Source organism: Canis lupus, chromosome 18, assembly GCF_048164855.1.
Source record: "Canis lupus baileyi chromosome 18, mCanLup2.hap1, whole genome shotgun sequence".
In the NCBI taxonomy this organism is placed as follows: domain Eukaryota; kingdom Metazoa; phylum Chordata; class Mammalia; order Carnivora; family Canidae; genus Canis; species Canis lupus.
This window is the reverse complement of record NC_132855.1, coordinates 28,095,964-28,116,287: the sequence shown is the minus strand read 5'-3', so window position 1 is coordinate 28,116,287 and position 20,324 is coordinate 28,095,964. Positions and strand designations below refer to the sequence as shown.

Sequence of the window (20,324 nt, the reverse complement as noted above, 5' to 3'; positions counted from 1 at the left end):
TTTCGGTATTTATTAAAAAGATGAGTTAGAAACAGGACAAATCCTCGATTTTTGACTTATGCACTTGGGTATTGTCTGTTTACTCAGATGAGAAAATTAGGTGAGTGATACATTTGAGTAGAAGGAGAAGAAAGGTTTTCTTTGAACTACTTGTAGTTTATGAAACCTGTTAGATATTCTAGATCTAAGGGAAAATGTTAAGGAAGCAGCTGAATGTCTAAGTTTGGAGCTGGGCAGGGGAGACACTGGAATTATTTGTGTTAGTACAGTTGTCATCAGAATATAGCTGTTTCAGAGTAGAATGCAGAGTGGAAGGGTATAAAAAAAATTCTAGGTTTCTACTCTTTTCTTTGGATATGGCTCAGCTTCTCCTGGAAGTGAAATTCCTTCTTTACAAAATAAGGATTTGAAGGGTGTTATTAGAAATTTTCCAATGACTACATTTTATATGTACACAATCTCCACTCCTAAGTTACTGTTTTATGTCAAGAAACATTTCTTTTACAAACCATCGAGGAATTCGACCCTTGGAAGATCATTCTGCTATTTGGCCGTCTTGCCCAGTTATCACAGTGTTATTCATTCTGACACTTCTCTCTCTCATGTTTCCTTCAGTGCATCACAAGTGTAGATGAAGCCAAAGGAACTAACTAGAACAAATGACATTGTTTATTGCACACTGAAAATTGTTATATACGTATCTGTGTCAGTGAGGTTGTAAATACTGATCAAAATTGATTCATGGACTACACGATGAGATTTCCGGGTACATCTGTGACCTCAGAAATACATTAACAGGTCAGATTTCAGAAGGTTTTTTTAGTAAAATGTACATATGACATATTCTGTGAACATTCAGCATTTGATCACTATTAGAGATTTTCTTTGACTTACTTGCTATCTATGGGAAATTATATTCCAGGAAATTAGCACACAGTTCGTCTGGTCTTTAGCTACACCCACAGTAGTGATATCAGTCTTTTACTTTCAAAGATGCTATGATTGTGTCTTGGTGCCTTTTTTGGGGATGTTTTACCCTAACACTTATTAATATTCTATTTAAATTGCCACTGGATTTGGCATGAACACAGTCATTACTGACTTTAACAAGAGAGATTTCGGTCAGATAGTGTGGATGAAAGCCTTGTTGGTGTGAATTCTAATGAGAATGGGAAAAGAAAAATGAAGACAGTAAAGAAAGATAGCTCAAGGAGTTTTGCTGTGAAGGGAGATACATAATGGTGTTGGGGGAGCAAGGGAGGTTTTACTTAAGACAGATTATCTTCTGAAAATGCACCAATAAGAATATTCCAGCAGAGAGGAGAAATGTGTGTTGGAGGACAGGGTGGATAATTGCAGGAGGGGATAGGATACAGGCCATAAGCCAAGGGATTGCCTGAGATAAAAGTGCAGACATCACTTTTAGAACAGGAGGAAGGGTGAATGGGACAGCTTGGTAAATGCGATGGTAACAGGATGTTGAGTTTCTCTTTGGAGGCTTGTTTTCTCAGTGAAATAACAAGCACAGACATCAGCAGGGAGTGAAGAAAAGGTCTGGTTTTCGAGATTTGAGGAGAGAGGAGGTAGTTTGAAATTGTCATTGAAAGAGTGGGAGTGAATTAACTACAGAAATGTAGTAAGATTGCCAGGCAGTACTGATGAGGGCCCTTTTGAGGGTTTTGCTCATGAATCTGAAGAGAAACATTCAGCATGATTGTAATTTGTTTGTTTGTTTCCTTGCTTATTCAGCTGCTTAGGTTTGGCAGAGATGTAGTATTAACCAAGGTTGGAAGTCTTACTTTTCCAGTAAAACCCATATTGAAAAGGGCAGGGGTGGGCGCCTGAGTGGCTCAGTTGGTTAAGCATCTGCCTTCAGCTCAGGTCATGATCCTGGAGTCATGAGATCAAGTCCCACCTTCTGCTCCCTGCTTAGAGGAGAGTCTGCTTCTCTATCTGCACCTCACCTCACTAGTACTCTCTCTCTCTCTCAAATAAATAAATAAAATATTTTTTAAAAAAGAAAGAAAGAAAAGGGCAGGGGAGTTGAAGACAACGTAAGGGAGTGATTTTTTTTTAATTTTTATTTATTTATGATAGTCACACAGAGAGAGAGAGAGAGGCGCAGAGACACAGGCAGAGGGAGAAGCAGGCTCCATGCACCAGGAGCCCGATATGGCACTCGATCCCGGGTCTCCAGGATCACGCCCTGGGCCAAAGGCAGGCGCTAAACCACTGCACCACCCAGGGATCCCCGGGAGTGATTTTTTTTTTTAAAGATTTCTTTATTTGAGAGAGATTGTGCATGCAAGGGGAAGGACAGAGGGAGAGAGAGAAAGAGAGGGGAATCTCAAGCAGGCTCCCCGCTAAGTGCAGAACCCCGACATGGGGCTTGATCCCAGGACCCTGAGATCATAACCTGATCCAAAATCAAGTCACACACTTAACCGACTGAGCCACCCAGGTGCCCCAAAGGAGTGATTTTTAATGATGGAAAATGGAGCCTAGTCTAGCAAGGAGGAAAGTGAGAGGATGAAGAGTGGGAGGGAGTGAGAATGTCAGGCTCAATCACTTAGAGGATGCTCTGGAGCTGGAGAATGGTTAAGGCCAGAATATATTGAGAATGAAGCAGAAAGAAGTCATGTTTGAAACAGATTTAGTAAAGTGTACAGCTACCAGTAAAGACCTGGGCTAGGGTATGTATGATCATAGCATTGGGCACTGAGGAAGAGCAGATAAAAAGACTATTGGATGTGAGGAAGTCAAGGTCCTAAGACTTGTTGGAACTGGGACTGGAAAGGAGAAGAATAGCAATAGACTTTCCCTATTTTCACTGCTAAGGAAAAGGAAAGTAGGGGCACTTTCCTCTTGGTGATTAAATACTCTGCATAGTCAAACATCCAGAAGCTATGAAAGCGGCAGTCACTCCTCAGTAAAGGGGGACTTCTGATGTGACCTTTTCTGGACAGCGGTCCTGTGCTCCCTGGTGGACCTTTCATGAAGGGCCCCTCAGTTCTTCTCTCGGCCACACATCCCATATAGTTTCCTTCTGTCTTCCTCCCAGAGGCTCTTATGCACATGAACTTTTGAACACCTCCCAGAGGTGTCCACTTGCCTCATACATGTCCTTGGCCCCCCATCTCTGCCTTATGTGCTATCTCCCATGAATTTTTCCAGCTAAGCTTTAGCAATGAGAGGGAAAAGTTCTGCAGCTCCACATGCATCCATCTAGAAGATGAACTGCAGCTGTCTGCTTGCAGATCGTCCCTCTGAGGGACTTTTGCAGCCTTCTTCACCTGAGTGATACCTTTCCTTATATCAATCTCTTCTCCCCACAAGACCCTCTATCGTCCTCTTGTATGTCACATCTGAGGTGAGGGACAGGGTTAAGGGCTGGCTGATGAGCTTTGTCTCTGAAGAATGGGTGGATACTTGTCACCCGAAGTCCCTATCCCTGGGGTCCCAGCCCAAACTGGGACTTTTCCATTAAAATCCTGCCTGTTTTCTATGGTGTCACGTGTTCTTTTTCTAACAGCCGATTAAGTTGGATCCTATAGATGTACAATCAAAGCTTAGGAATATTACATTGTCCCTCTTCTCCAAAATCTTAGCAGTATGCAAGGTATTGTGTATTTAATGTTGTTATGTAAATACTTGGCATTGGTACAAAAGTCCTGCAAATAGTTTCCTAAAAAGTACTCAAAAACATTTAAAGAATGTTGGGATGACCCATCATTCATTCATTCTTATGCTGACAGCCCAGGAAAATAGATGTTAGATTGTAGGTACAAAGGAAATTGATATTTAAATTTGCCTTCTTCATTTTGACATAAATTTTGATTGGTATCTATTCTCTTGGTTTGATTATGTCTAACTTAAGATTGGTGATGTTTATATCTTATTAATGGCTTATTTCCTAATTTGTACTTTATTTCTATAGAATCTTGTTCTCAACCCAAATACATTATAAACTGTGTTACTCTCTCCAATATCATCTTCCAGCATTTTTTCCCATCTTCCTGTGCTGAAACCTCATTGGCCTTTCATTTGCTCCAACGCACTGGACTCCTTTTCAGCATATGTACTGTGCCTTCTGCCAGAAATGCTCTCTACCCTTATTTCAACCCCTTATACTCATGCAACTAGAACTTCCTTTCTATCCTTCCTCTTTCATGTCTCAACCTAAACATAGCACCCTGCCAGTAGTGAAACCTCTCTTAAACCACAGTTATGCTCCTGTGCCAACTAGCGTGTACTCTCATAACGCCCCATGCTTCTTCCCATTTCATTTACCCTACTTGAAAATCAGAATACATTTATTTATCTATCTGGTTCCCTTCTAACACACTAAACTATAAGCTCCATGAGGGCAATGCAATGGCTATTTTCCCAGTGCTTAGCATGGTGTCTTGAACACAATTGGCACTCAATAAATATTTGTTGCACAAATGAACAAAAAATCCCAATAACTTTACCTACAGTGAAAGTGGAGGGTTTCGTCTGTTGGTGCACAGCCCTCTGAGGTGATGTGGCCTGGAGGAAAGTCTGTAAGCCTAAAGAGAGTAAGACACCCTTCAGAGTTGGAGTATGTAGAAGTTTTCTAACTCTAAGCGTGTGTTTAGCCTTAAAAACATAGTTAGGTGTGGGGGGTAGATAAGCTTAAACTGTACCAAGAGAAATTAGTATTCATGATTTTAGCAGTTATATTCTAAGCGTGCTGTTTATTAACAATATTTGGCCTATTGCTTACATGGGTGCTGACTTAACAGAAAATTCTAATCACTCTTGAAACCACAGTTCAAGATCTGCAGATGATCAGTCGCTGGGGTCATTGTGAATCAAAACAAGAGACCTGTGACATGAAATCATCTTGAGAATTTTACTCCATTTGTTTATACTGTGATATTTTGCTGTTGTTTAAGTTAGGTATGTTCTCATTTTTTTTATTTTTTTATTTAAAAAATTTTTTTAAATTTATTTATGATAGTCACACAGAGAGAGAGAGAGAGAGGCAGAGACACAGGCAGAGGGAGAAGCAGGCTCCATGCACCGGGAGCCCGACGTGGGATTTGATCCCGGGTCTTCAGGATCGCGCCCTGGGCCAAAGGCAGGCGCCAAACCGCTGCGCCACCCAGGGATCCCTGTTCTCATTTTTTTTTAAATCATTGAGCAGTTGATTCATATACTTCTGAAGATTAAGTATAATTTAATTATAAAATAAAGGTCTAAATAATAGTTTCCCAATTAAAAATAATTCTTTCTTATTATTTAACTTGGATATGTTCATAAAACATTTTTAGTGCTATCACATTTTTTAAAAATCCCACATCTTTTTGAAGTTTAGGATTTCCAAATCAGTACTTCCATGTTTTACCAGTGCATATAAGAAGATGTTTTATCATTTGACCCTTTAGGTATGGGAAAATAAGATAGATGAGGACTTAGCATTTGTGCTTGTGTTTTATAGTGGTTGACATTCTCAAAAAATGAGATTGTGGAAGTTTTTCACTACCTTTCCATTAATTCCATTACACTTTATCTGTAAAGAAAAATATTCTCAGGTTTATTTGGATTACATTGTCTCAGTACAAAGTGTACTTGTGAAAGTTTTAGGATTCCCATCAAAAAAGCTTATTTACCTTTCCCCCACCATTTTCTAAGTGTGTTAGAGAGTAATCCATTTAAAAAAGCACTTAAAGACCTCATTTTCTGCCTACTACACCAATACAATATGGAAGTGATGAGACTTGCTTCAGATTTAGTATTACTTGAGGAAGTTTGTTGCATACAAATTCATTCTGAAATTGATGTCCAGAAACTAGACATCAGAAGGTACTGAAGTAGAGTCATTAGAAATAAAAGTGTGTATTTTGCTTCTCTGTTACCACCAAGAACTATTGAATTTTGAACCCCTGAACACTCTCTTCTAGCTGCTTTCGAAATCTATTGAACAACTGAAGCAACCAGGCAGTCACCTCGAGGAAGCGGAGGAAGAGCTTCAGGGGGACCAGGCGATGCAGGAAGACAGAGCGCCCTCTAGTGGCAACAGCACTAGGAGCGACAGCAGTGCTTGTGTGGATGACACACTGGGACAAGTTGGGGCTGTGAAGGTCAAGGAGGAACCAGTGGACAGTGATGAAGATGCTCAGATCCAGGAAATGGAATCTGGGGAGCAGGCTGCTTTTATGCAACAGGTAATAGGCAAAGATTTAGCTCCAGGATTTGTAATTAAAGTCATTATCTGAATATGAAATGCATTGCAGGTTTTGGTAAATGGATATTATTTCCTATCTGTTTATATTTCTGAATGATTTGATTTTAGTGTTTAAGGATTCAACTTATTGCAGATATATCTATATAGAGATTTCTCTATATATTGATTTCTATATAGATATCAAGGTTTCATTGAAACTCCACTGGTAAGGAAATACTTGTGACACTAAAATTATACTACATAAGTATACAAGTAATGAATAGGCTTTAAATTCATCCCAAAGCCTGTCACACCAGTTACTTCTAAGGAAAACGAACTCACTGTTATTTTTAGTTTATCTGTTGAGATCAGTGACTGCTGGATATACTCACCCAGTCTGATCAATGAAACATTCTATTAGTTCTTGATTTTTTTTGATATGTAGAATTCAATTTTCACATTGTTGTACATAATGTATCATACTATAGTCTTGAACACTGTTAAAAGTAGTCTGCCCTTTCCTTCCTCTCTCTTTTTTGTTAAGTTAAATGTTCTGGTTACCATGCCAATAGTCCTTAGGTTATTGTATAGATTGCAATTGAAAATATTAGGATAGAGGTGGTTTTAAATATATAGATTGCAAAGTACAGCACTATTTTAACTATTACATTATGTCTCACCTAGCACTGCTCATTTTACTTTTATCTTGTGTTATTTGATGACATTGTCTATCAAAAAAGATCAAATGAAGCCAATGCAAATAGCGGCAAGAAGTAATGTGCAGCATTATGGTTCAACCAGATACTATATTGTATCTACAGTTGTAGAAAACACAGTGAAGGTATGAAGATTATCTGATACGAAGTCACAATCATGTTTAAAAGAAGAAGGTGTATCATATTTTATAATCACATCACTAGGATCTCTTAGGTAGAATTCCATAAGGACTTGGCATATACCATACCATTTTGGCAAATACAAATTTAGGAAAGTTATGCTTAACAACAGAATCTCCTTGTATATAACACACCTTCAGAAGGACTGTGTCCTTTGATGCTATGAAATACAAACAACTTTGAAGGCAACAGAAGACTCTGTTTATTCAAGTCCGTTCTTTGTCAGGTTCCTGCTGTTCTCCTACAGAAAACTGATTCTATGAGGCTGAACAGGAAATGCCTTGTGGAAACAGGAAGTCTAAGTGATTCATGTAATGAGGAATGTAGGGGGAGAAAAAACGGAGGATAGTGTTTTACTCTTTCTGTTTTTAAAGGGCACTCTATGAATTGATTTATTGTCTAAGAAAATAACACCACAAGTAGGGAAATTGTTAAGGAAGCTTTTCACTCTGGAACATTTCCTTCATACTCCCTTTTGATATGTTTACCTTGTTTTATAGGTTTACTTTTGTTAAGCTAGTTAAAGATTCGTTGTATTAAGACCCCTTTAAAATGGATCATCCAAATTGACCTAGAATCTTTGTGAGGTTTTTTTTCTATTAAAATATTTATATTTCTAAATCCAAGGTATTTTAAGGTGTAGTATCCTGTTTCAAAGGAGATATAACGATTTTGCCAAATGTAGACATTGTAACCACTGTATGTTATTGGCACGTGTTGTTTACATTTTGCTGTGACATTTAAAATATTTCTTAAAAAAAAGGTCACTGCTAAAGATACATTATCCTTTTTTAAAAAGTCTCCATTCAAATTAAATTAACATAACTAGAAGTTAGAAAGTTTAAAACTTTTCCATATAATGAAAGTCCTTCTGATAATTTGACAAATAGCTATAGTAGGCAACTTTTCCTATTACCAACATATTTTGGTTAGTATATTCCTTAAGATTAAAATGACTTTTTGTCAGTTGTTTTGCATTAAAAATATGGCATTCCTAAGATAAAATTGTATATTTTTTCCATCTCATAAATATTCATTTTCTTTAAAGTCTTTTTTCAATCTCATAAAAAAAGGGATAGTGCATCTTTTAAAATACATTTTATTTGGGGAGGAACATGTGGCTGAGCAGACTTTTGTATAATATTACTTCAAAGATATGTAATCACAAACAAAAAAAACCTATTTTTTATAATGTCATTTGAGAGAGCTTCATCAGTACAGTTGGTGGACATTAATTGTTTGAATTTGATAGTCTTTGAATTTAATCAAGAAACTACCTGGAACCAGTGAAAAAGAAAGCTGGACTTAATTCATCTTAGAATTAATTGATAAATGTCTCTTTTAAAATCTACTGTATTTATTATAATTTACACCCTTGAAGGTGATCTCTTGTTTTGTGTTGTAAATATATTGTTTGTATGCTTCCTTCTTGCCTTCTGTTATAAGTCTCTTCCTTTCTCAAATAAAGTTTTTTTTAAAAGATCCCCTTTCATACATTTGGCTTTGTGTAAACTTGATATACTTAATCGGATCTGAAGCTCATGCGCTAGGTCTCATATACCAAAATATATTGCCATTCGTTGTTGAAACAAGAAAATGAAGATATTTTGAGCCGTTATTTCTCATACCATTAAAAATAATAAACCCAACAATGATTTAAACTATTTATGTCAGCCATTATCAAATAGCAGACGTGTAAAATTTGCTGCCTTTTCCTTTTCCCAGCGTGGCCTCTTTTTCATAATATGTTATCATGTTTGATGTCAACTTCCAAATATAAAATCTTATATAAATAAATGTTAATTCTTAACTTTGCTCAACTTAAAAAATCATTTTAAAAAGGTTAACATAATCCCTCCAATGTAACAAGCACTCAATAAATATCGAAATAAATATCAAAATATTACAGTGACAGACTGACCTACAAGTATAAAGTAACAGTACATAAATGTAAAGAGAAAAAAAACTAATTAAATGACCTCCCTTTTATGGAAACAATTATTATAATACTAGTGTAAGGAACAAGGAGCATGGCTCAGGTAAAGGAAACATAGACATCTATGCACCGTGACATACCTAGCTCTTCCTCGCAAACCTTAAATCAGTCAGTACTTCATAATGTGTCACTGTGTTTTTGTTCCCATAATCTAAACTTTAATAATATCCTACAAATTAAAATTATCCTAAGTCACAACAATATTGCATTAGATTATTAAGAATTCTGGAGCTAATATCATTGACTATTACAAAATGGATTATCATTCCACAATGCCATAAGCCTGATAATTTGGTCAGAATTGTGGGAATACCATTAGTTATAATTTCCCAAGAATTGCCTTTGGACTCTTATAAAATTGAGTAACTTGGTACCAGATCCTCAAAAAAGAGTTGGAGGAACCAATTAGATAATGGTTTTATACTGTATATCTGATTTTTGAAGTGTAAAGTGGATGTTTCAATAAAAAGTATCAATCTCATGTTAAAAACTTTTTCTTCAGGAAAATAATTTTTGTCAGGACTTGGAATAAATAAACATTAGATTTCCTAGTCTGGCAGTAAAAATCCACCTTCTCATTGGTGAAAGTGGCTGCTGAAATGGAGACTGGTTGCTTTTCATAAATCTGAAAAGGATTGTTTTTAAGAAATTTTTACTTTGCTTTATACTTTTTTTTTCTCTAAAGGATGTTAAAAATGAATTCAGACACTAACCATTTTTTTTTTTTTAAACTTAGTACTCAACAGATGTTTAGGTCAACAACAGTATTTTTTTTTATTTGGCATTTCCTTTGTGATTTTTTTTCAATAATGGAAGCACAGAATTGTGGGTATACAATTGTGAATTAACAATGATAAATAATCAAGGTCTACAAATTATAATCAATTATAATCAAGAACTTGAAGATGTAAGAGGAGGAATCTGAGAGGTAGATTACCATTCCTTTTAATATTGATAATCCCTCCATCTGGGTTTTAAAAGTATGGGAGAGCAATCAAAGGATTCTGGCAAATAAAACAAGATACTGGGAATGTGACTTTTTAGAACTTCTCTATTAGGATTTGAAAGGTTTTCTACTCTAATTTTATAATACCTTAAGGCTTATAAACTGTAAGCTTTAGACAGTATAACCTTTGGGGACCATCTTGATTTACAAAAAGATTTTGAGTTTTAACTATTGCAAACATACATGTCTAGCAATTCATTTAGTCCTCACAACAACCTTATGGGGTAGATATTATTGTCTCCTACAGATAAGGGCACTGGGGCACAAGAAGTTAAGTAAAGTTAAAGTCGCCCAATTAGTGACAGTCTAGCTTTAATTTGAACCCAGTTACTCTGACATCAGCATCTTTGTTCTCTTTACTACCACACTACATTTATGCAACAATTCTTTTCACATGTCCAGGTTTATTAAATCAGAAGTTTGTTTGTTACTCCCATCCCTCTCTCTCTCTCTCTATTCCTCCCCCCGCCATCACTATTTCCAAATTGTTTTGAATCAATTTTCTCTTAATCATTGCCATGAAGTAGATTAGGGCTCTTCTTTCGTCTAATGCATACATGAGAATCATCCTTGGACACATATGAACCATTTTGAATCATTAAAGTTTGAGAATTTCTTTATTTCTGAACAGAGCCAGTCTTAGAATGAGGCAAAACAGAATGCCTGCACTTGGAGTTAACTATTTTGGGGGAGAGAAGGAGAAAAAATTTCAACTAGCTAACAACTCCCCTTTGCCACTTACCGTCCTTCCCCAACCAAAGCCAAAAACTTGATTTCTAAGCAGTTAGGACCTTGCCTTTCAAACCCTTTTGACCTATCAAGGAAGCACTTGATAATCGTTCTGACCTAAAATAGTCTGTATAAAATGCCGGGAAAAGGAAAAATAGAGACATTTGTCTTAAATTCTTATCTTCCTAGGTGATTTTTCACTTGAAAGATGTATAAAAATCCTCTTGAGGGAGTTGTTGGCAATTCAGATTCTGACTGCATCTCCTAGAGGTTCTGATTCTGTTATCCTGACTGAGAGCCCAGGAGTCTACATTTTTCAAGCCCTTTGGGAAGAGTCTGGTTTGGAGATAATGTTCTGGAGCTGTCCAGGGGCCCTAAACCACTTCCTGAAGCATGGCCTGCCTTTTAATAGCTTTTACCTAAGCTCCTTGGACTCTTCATTCATAGTTTCTAAAATAGATGATCTCTTATTTCTTGTATATTGTTCTGTTTCATCTGCCTTTTAATTCAGCTATAGGTTATTCTCACTATATTTACTGCTGTTACTGCTGTGATAATATCTGTCCTTTTGTTTTATTTCTCTCTTCTAATTTACACAATTGCTTAGCCTATTTATAGAGTATTTATTCACCAAGACTTGGCAAGTTATTTTTCTTCAGAAGTTCCAAGCTATTTGTTGCACATTGTTTTTTGTTCTTGTGTTTTTATTGAGATAAAATTTGTATAACATAAACTTTATCATTTTACCCATTTTAAAGTATATAATTCAGTGGGTTTTGGTATATTCATGATGTTGTACCACCATCACTACTATCTAATTCCAGAGTATCTTCATCAACTCAAAGAATTCCTGTACCAATTAAGCAATCGCTCCTCATTCTCCCGTCCCTCCAACCCCTGGCAACCACTGGCAACTATTTTGTATCTCTATGAATTTGCCTATTGTGGACATTCCATATAAATGAAATCATATATTATGTGGCCTTTTGTATGTCTGCGTAATGTTTTCAAGATTCATGTGTCAGTCCTACACCCATGTTTCCTTCTGAGAGGTTTAATTTTAGCACTTACTTTTAGTTCTTTGATCTGTTTTCCAGTTATATATACTTTAAAAAATATTCTTCCATTTGAGTTATTTTTAAAGAGATGGGAACTTAATGATTGTTGGGCTCCATTTTCTCATGCATCACCTCTGTTTTCCTTATTTCTAGTTGATCTTGGTCTTGCTTTTCTGCCATTCCTGTGGCTATCTCTTGTTACTTCTTGGTTTTTGAGGTTGTCCCTTTTCTTTTTCTTCCCAATGAACCACTTAAATGCTACAATCTTGCTGTTGATTGTATCTAATATAAACTGAAGCAAACATTAAGTTTGTCTTTCCTTTAAGAAATGCCTTTTCTCTGGTGACCTTTAAAAACTAAACCAGAGTTATTTTTTCTTCATTTATATGACAGAATTCTGTCCTGGTTAGTCATTTTTACTCATGTCTACTTTGCACTTAAATTTTATGTTGAACCCATGTTTGCAACTTAGTTTGATCTTTGTGCCTCTGTTGACAGAATTTCTGCAAAGACCCCTGTATTTGTACTGTCCAAGCTGGTAGCCACGTGTATCAACTGAGAATTTAAAATGTGACTCGTGAGTTGAGATATGCTTCCAGTGTATACTGCACACTAGATTTCTTTAAAAAAAATTTTTTAATTGGAGTTCAATTTGCCAATGTATAGAATAACACCCAGTGCTCATCCCAAGTGCCCCCCTCAGTGCCCGTCACCCAGTCATCCCAACCCCCCACCCACTTCCCCTTCCACTACCCCTTGTTCATTTCCCAGAGTTAGGTGTCTCTCATGTTTTGTCACCCTCACTGATATTTTCACTCACTTTCTCTCCTTTCCCTTTATTCCCTTTCACTAATTTTTATATTCCCCAAATGAATGAGACCATATAGTGTTTGTCCTTTTCCGATTGACTTACTTCACTCAATATAATACCCTCCAGTTCCATCCACGTCGAAGCAAATGGTGGGTGTTGGTCATTTCCAATGGCTGAGTAATATTCCATTGTATACAGATTTCAAAGCCATAGTATCAAAAATATATTAATATCTTAAGTGATGATAATGTATTTCATTACATCCTGAAATAATATTCTAAACATATTAGTTTGTGTAACAGTATTAAAGTTAATATTACCTGTTTTCTTTTACTTTCTCAATGTGGCTATTAGAAAATGTAAGATTATACGTATCCCTTGGCATTTATGGCTTACATTATATTTGCTATAGAAATGCTATTTCTATAGAATGCTGCTTTAGCTCATCTTCCTCTCATTTTATATTATCTGAACAGATTTCACTACATAGTTTTAGAAATCGGTGAGCTATCAAACCTGAACAAATTAATATTTGCTCATGCCAGAATATTTCTATTGCTTTTCTCAGTCTAACATAGACACATAAAATGTTAGTGGTTAGTGTTAGAGGGATATACACATCTTAATGGTTTAAGGGTTTAATGATCTCTTTTTTTCTTCACCTTAAGGACAACTTGAAGTCTATCAAGTGTTTTATTAATACTTACCAGCTGCAAAGACAATTCACTGGTTTCTCCACTCTCGTCTCAAAGGTTTTTAATTCACTATCTGTAAAATGTGCTGTTTTATCCGGCTTTTCCACTTCTGTTGATGTAACCACCCTTTAGACACTGGGCAGATTATCATGAAATCACCTCTGATTATTTCCTCTCTTTTATTTCTTATAAGCAATTGCTACTCCTGTTTCCATTTTCCAGGCCATCATATCCCTTTCTCTTTGGCTCTGCTTTCCCTGGTCAATACCTTAATTAATAATGAAACACACTCATTCTTTTATTAATGCAGTAGCCTTCTTCCATATCAGTGTGATCTCTCTACTAATTTGGTTAACTTACTGTAAAATACCCAGTTTTCACATTCTCTATAAAAGAACCTATAATATCTACCTAATTGTTTTATCTAAATGGTGTCATGGAGTTTCTGCCCTCGTAATTCAGCCTTTATACTCAGACCAAGCACTCATCCCTCCAAGTCTGACTGAATCGCCTAACCATGCACAGCAAATTCCCAGCTTGGAATCCAAGCCCATGAATTTCTTTTCTTTTCTTTTCTTTTCTTTTCTTTTCTTTTCTTTTCTTTCTTTTCTTTTCTTTTCTTTTCTTTTCTTTTCTTTTCTTTTCTTTTTTCTTTTCTTTTCTTTTCTTTCTTTTCTTTTCTTTCTTTTCTTTTCTTTTCTTTTCTTTCTTTTCTTTTTTTTTTTTTTTCATGAATTTCACCAAACTTTTTTTCCCTATCTGGAAAACCTTTAACTCCCTTTTTAAAAAAACCTACTTTGCTTTTCTCCTTTATGCCATCTCTGATTTTTCCAACTCATCCTAACTCTTTAGTCAACTTGGAATTTGTTCTGTATAACTTACTGTATAATTTTTCTTTCATTATTACCTGTATGTCATGTCTTTTTGCCTTTTGAAGTCATTGGAAATATAGTGTTCCTAGCACCCCACATAGAACCCATAAAGTGCTCAATTAAACTTCATTTGAATGGGTTTTATTTTACATTTCTCTTTTACAGATTTCTTAATGCCTAAAGGACATTTTCTTTCATATTATGATTTCAAGCTCACTTTTGTTTTCTGTGTGAAATGGTGAATCATTTTTTACCTGTTGAACTATTTATTGTGTCAAATGTCCACATTAGTAATATATTTTTTACACTGGCTCTAGTGATATTAGTTACTATTTAATTTTTATTTTCAGCCAGGGGTTAATGATGGAATTTTTTTTTTAGTGAGTTTATTATTTGATATTCCCTAAACTGAAACGATTTGTCATAATTTATATTCTATATGAATGTAGTACTGGACACATTTTTTTTCAATTTTTTTTTTTTTTTTAATTTTATTTCTTTTATAGTGGCTGCCTGTGCAAGCAGGGCAGGGCAGAGGTGGGGAGGGGCAGAGAGATAGGGGAAGGAGAGAAGCTGACTCCCAGCTGAGCAGAGCCCTGCCACTCCCCTTAGGACTCACTCTTATGATCCTGAGATCACGAACTCAGCTGAAATCAAGAGTGGGAGGCTTAATGGACTGAGCCACCAAGGAGCCCTGGGACACATTTTAAGATAAAAATACAGGATATCACGAAGTGCCTGAGTGACTCAGTCAGTGAAGCCTCTGACTCTTGGTTTTGGCTCAGGTCGGGATTGCCTGGGTCCTCCCATCCAGCCCCGCCTCAGGCTTCTGGCTTGTAGGAAGTCTCCCTGAATACTGACTCCTTAAAGATTGTCTCCCTCTGCCCCTCCCCCCATTTACACACACACTTGTGTATACACGGGCATGTTCTCTCTCTCTCGAATAGATAAATCTTTTAAAAAATACAGTATATCAGATAATTTTTATGGTCTTTATAGTACTAATTTTTCTATATCCATGTATTCTACAGATAGCTTTTGAGAGGTAGAGTTTGGAAAGAAGAAAAAAGGATGCATATTAATCTTAGAGGCTAATAAATCAACTTCATCTTTATACATATTTAAATAAAGAAAAGTATTACTGAACATCGATAAGTTGTTTGTTTTAAAGATTTCATTTAATCATGAGAGACACAGAGAGAGGCAGAGACACAGGCAAAAGGAGAAGCAGGCTCCACGCAGGAAGCCCAACGTGGGACTCGATTCCGGGTCTCCAGGGTCACGCCCTGGGCTGAAGGCGGTGCTAAACCCCTGAGCCACCCTGGCTGCCCAAGAACTGCCTTTTAGACAGAACTGCTGAGCAGTTACAAAGCTGATGCAATAGTCACACCACAGGAGTGGCAACTTCATCATCTACCGTCAGGTCCACCTGGAGCAAATTATTTAATTGTGCCAAGCCTCAGTTTACACATTTATTAAATGTGATGAACACTGTAATCTTTTTGTTGGGGTATTGGGAAGCCTAAATGGACTAGTCTATATAAATAACATAATAGATGGTAGCAAAATTGGTACAGAGTAAAAATCAGCTATTGCTATTAATGCCATTATTAATGTAGCATCACTAAGAACTTGGAACTTTAGTAACTTTCTTCTTAGTAGGAACCTCACACTCAGTTTAACTTTTTGATAGTGAATAACTTTCTCATCAGTAAGTTAAAAAACCCTAAAGCAGTGCTTCCCCACCTTGTTCATGTTCCAGCACACACAAAAAAGGTGATATATATACAGTCCCCGTTACTGCAGGGGGCAGTTCTGAACTTACTCAGCTGTAACCCTTTCATGATTTGTGGGGGAATTCCCAGGTTGGGATCTTCTTTGCGAGACTGAGTACATCCCCCTTCTCAGCTCCCTTTCCTTCCACCTCCTTTAGTGACCATTAAGAGAACCCCAAGAGGTTTGTTGTTGTTGTTGTTGTTGTTGTTTTTTAAACAGATTTCAACTAAGGATTCATCAAATTTAAAACAACACCAGGTAGGAATGACCTTCAATCCAAAAGACGTATTAAGAAAATATACTGGGATGCCTGGGTGGCTCAGTGGTTGGACTTCTGCCTTTGGTTCAGGGCGTGATCTCAGGGTCTCAGGATTGAGTCCCATGTCGGTCTCCTTGCATGGAGCCTGCTTCTCCTCTCTCTGCCTCTCTGTCTCTCATGAATAAGTAAGTAAAATCTTAAAAAAAGAAAGAAAATATATTGACCAGGGAGACAGTCTTCTCATTAGCTGTTTGTGGCCAGCTCTCTTCTTGGGCTAATTCCCACCCCATTATCAGCACCAAAGCCGGCAATCAGGAAGCTCAACTCAGAAAAATTGGCCTTCCCTAGAAGCCTACAAGGGATTCTCTGGTTACATTTGCATTGGGCTCTGCCTTTCTTTGGAGTCAGGAGGGAAAAAAAGTACTAAACTTTTCTGTCTTTGCTTTTTAACAAATGCTCTGAGAATCTTTTTTTGGGTGGGAGGATTTTTTTCTACTCTCTGCAGTTGGGTGAATGTTAAACTTGTTCCATCTGGGAACAAGAAATCCTGCATTGATGCCTCCATCTTAGTAAATTGCTCCCTTGTTTTGAATAGATATCATTCCTCTCTTTTTTACCTCCATTTAACATGATAAAAACTAAGCTTACTCTACACTATTTTTTAGCATCTTAGCTATGTTTTGGTCATGACGGTAATGTATCAAATCCCTCTTTATTTATACTTTGCCAATCAAAGTAAATTTGACATTCAGTTTTCTGGTACATATTTTAAATGCTTTGATTTTTTGCTTGAATCATCTGACAAACTCATGAAAATATTCAACTTGATTCTCTTTTTTAAAAATATTCTTTGCTTCGTAGATTTCAAGTATCACTCTATATTGTATGCCTTTATAGATGTATACTGGTTAGTTGTATCTCAATATAATTTTCTTCTAAATATAGAAGCAGATGAAAAAAAATTTTTTCCCCAAGAGGCTCTCCTAGGGATTCAAAAAATCCAATTCCTAATGTCCTGGGGTTTCTCTTTCCATGATAATTTGAATTAAAATGTTGAGTTAAATGAATTAAAATGAGGGTTTTATTTTGGTTGCTTTAGCTCTCTAAATCTTATTCATTTTTTAATCTACTCTTTTGAAAAGTATATACAAAAATCCACTCATTATATGTGTACAGTGTGATGAATTTTGACAAATGTGTACATCACAATCTAGATATAGAATATTTATATCACTTCAAAGAGTTCCCTCCTGCTGCTTCTTAATCAAGCCCCCACCCTCCACTCAGCCCCAGGCAATCATTCATCTATATCCTGTCACTGTGCATTAGTTTTGATTTTTCTACAATGTCATATAAATAAATTGTTTGAAATGAATCCATTATATTTTCTCTCTGGATTTTTTTCCAATAAGAAATTGCTTCTAGGTCCATACATGTGTATATCAGTAATAATGGACTTGTCTTATGGCCAAATAGCATCCCATTAAATGGATATGTCACAATGTGCTTGTGTATGCTTCTATTGATGGAAATTAAGGTAATTTTCAGGTGTGGGTGATTAAGAATATAGCTGCTGTGAATACTCTATACAAATCTTTGTAGTTATTTGTCTTTATTTCTTTTGGGTGGATACCTACAAGTGGAATTGTTGAGTTGTGAGCTGTTTAACTTTATAAGAAACTGCCAAATTACTTTTGATTATTATTTTACATTCTCATCAGCAAAGTATGAGAGTGTTCCTATTACTAACACTTGGTACTATCAGATTTTTTTTTTAATGATATGCACTCTAGTGGATGTGTAATGGAATTTCACTGTGTGGTTTTATTTTGTGTTTTTTTGATGTGTAATGATGTTACACATCTTTTCATGTGCTTACTGGCCATTTGTAGAAGTTCTTTGGTAAACTGTTGATTCAACTATGTTGCAGGTTTTTTTTTTTTTATTGGAGAGTCTGTCCTTTTATTATTTTATTAACCAATAAAAAAAGAAGCATATATTCTAGATACAATCCATTTCTAGGTATATATGTCGTAAATATTTTCAACCAACCTATAGCTTGCTTTTTATTTTCAAGAGCAGAAATGTTTTAATTTTGATGTGTCCCGTTCTATCAATTTTTTCTTCTCTGGTTAATCCTTTAATGTCTTATCTAAGAAACATTTGCTTCTGTGTTTTCTTTTTCTAGTTTATTTTTTTTACAATTAAAGCAAAGAGCCATTTTGAGTCATACAGTTTTATGTATTCTGTGAAGAAAGGCTGAGGTTCATTATTTTATATAGGTGTCTTAAATTTTTCAGAACCAGGTTTTGAAAAGATTACTCTTGTTCCTTTGAATTATTTTGATTACTTTGTTAGAAACCAATTAAACATATATGTGTGAGCAAATTTTTGAACTCTTTCTCTTATTCCATTGATCTATATGTCTAACTTTACAACAATACCACAGGACCTAGGTTACTATTGCTTTATAGAAAGTCTTAAAATCAGGTAGTATGTTTTTCATCTGCTTGTTTTTAAGATGATCTTGTTGTCATTGGTTTTAAGCAACTTGATTATGATTTGGCTTTGACTTAAAGCAGGTCTTTCTTTCTTTCTTTCTTTCTTTCTTTCTTTCTTTCTTTCTTCTTTCTTTCTTCTTTCTTTCTCATTCTCTCTCTTTCTTTCTTTCTTTCTTTTTTTCTTTCTTCTACTTTGGTTCACTGAGCTTTATGTGTCTGTGGGGTTTTGTACTTTTTAAATTTTTGGAATGTGTGAGATATTGTTTCTTTTAATATTCATTCTTCTTTTCTTTTGGGACTCCAATTACACCTAGAGTAGATGGCTTGATATCATCTCACCTCTCTATAAGTCTCTACATTTTCTCTTATTTTTTCTCTTTGTATTTCAGTTTGTGGAGTTTCTATTGCCATACTCATCTTTTCTTCTAGTGGATAAACTTCGTTTACTCACATCCAACAAATTCTTTAAAATAGTGTATTTTTCAGAGACTTCATTTAGTTTTCTTTTTTTTTTTTTATTTATTTATTTATGATAGTCACAGAGAGAGAGAGAGAGAGAGGCAGAGACACAGGCAGAGGGAGAAGCAGGCTCCATGCACTGGGAGCCCGACGTGGGATTCGATCCCGGGTCTCCAGGATCGTGCCCTGGGCCAAAGGCAGACGCCGAACCGCTGCGCCACCCAGGGATCCCCTCATTTAGTTTTCTTATGTATTTTCTATTTATATCCTCCTTGTATTCATGTTTCCCTTCAAATCTTTAGACATGTTTATAATATTCATTTTAAAACCCTTTATTGCTACTACTGTCTCTGCCATTTCTGTGTGTGCGACTACTGCTTAATTTTCTTCTTGAACATGGTTCTTGTTTTTCATTAGGTGCCAGACAATTTAAATTTGTTGTCTTTCTTAAAGAATATCAAGGGCAGCCCGGGTGGCTCAGAGGTTTAGCACCACCTTCGGCCCAGGGTGTGACCCAAGAGTCCTGGGATCAAGTCCTGCATCGGGCTCCCTGCATGGAGCCTGCTTCTCCCTCTGTCTGTATCTCTGCCTCTCTCTCTCTCTCTCTGTGTCTCTCATGAATAAATAAATAAAATCTTAAAAAAAAAAAGAATATCAATCACTTGAAGCTTCCAAGACTTGATTTTAAGTTTCATTAGGGCAGGTCTATAGTTGCCCTCTCAACGTATTGTTTTTTGTTTTTTTTTTTTTCTCTCACAAATTTGTATGCTCTCTAGGCATCTATTGAATGTCTTGTATGTTCCTGAACGACCTCAGGAAGTTATTAATCTTAGGCCAGGGCCCTGTGGCAAGGATGAGGATGCAGAAGGGAGCATGAGATTCATGAAAGGTGTGAAGAGATAAATACAGCTTTCTGAGAGGGAAGGGGAGGTGGGAGGGAGGAGCTGGTTCAACTCACTCCTAGGCCTGGTTTCAGTTTAGATGCTGGTCATCTACTGGCTCCTACCAATTTCTATGTTCTATGTGGCTTGACTGTTTTCTTCTAGGCTTTGAATTTCTTGGATTTTGGTCATCTT

At 36.2% G+C, this 20,324-nt stretch overlaps 1 protein-coding gene across 30 annotated transcripts in view; it reads left to right on the top strand.

Annotated features, from left to right (window-relative positions):
- HDAC9 (histone deacetylase 9) overlaps window positions 1–20,324 on the top strand; it is a 911,611-nt gene that overhangs the window by 550,377 nt on the left and 340,910 nt on the right. For 23 of the 30 annotated variants that reach the window (XM_072783863.1, XM_072783864.1, XM_072783866.1 and 20 more), the window contains one exon: window positions 5,928–6,191. In XM_072783863.1, coding sequence (XP_072639964.1) covers window positions 5,928–6,191 — 264 coding nt within the window. Of the gene's footprint in view, window positions 1–5,927; window positions 8,569–20,324 lie in introns of those variants that run through there. The other 7 variants (XM_072783887.1, XM_072783889.1, XM_072783885.1 and 4 more) reach the window with 1 other exon arrangement.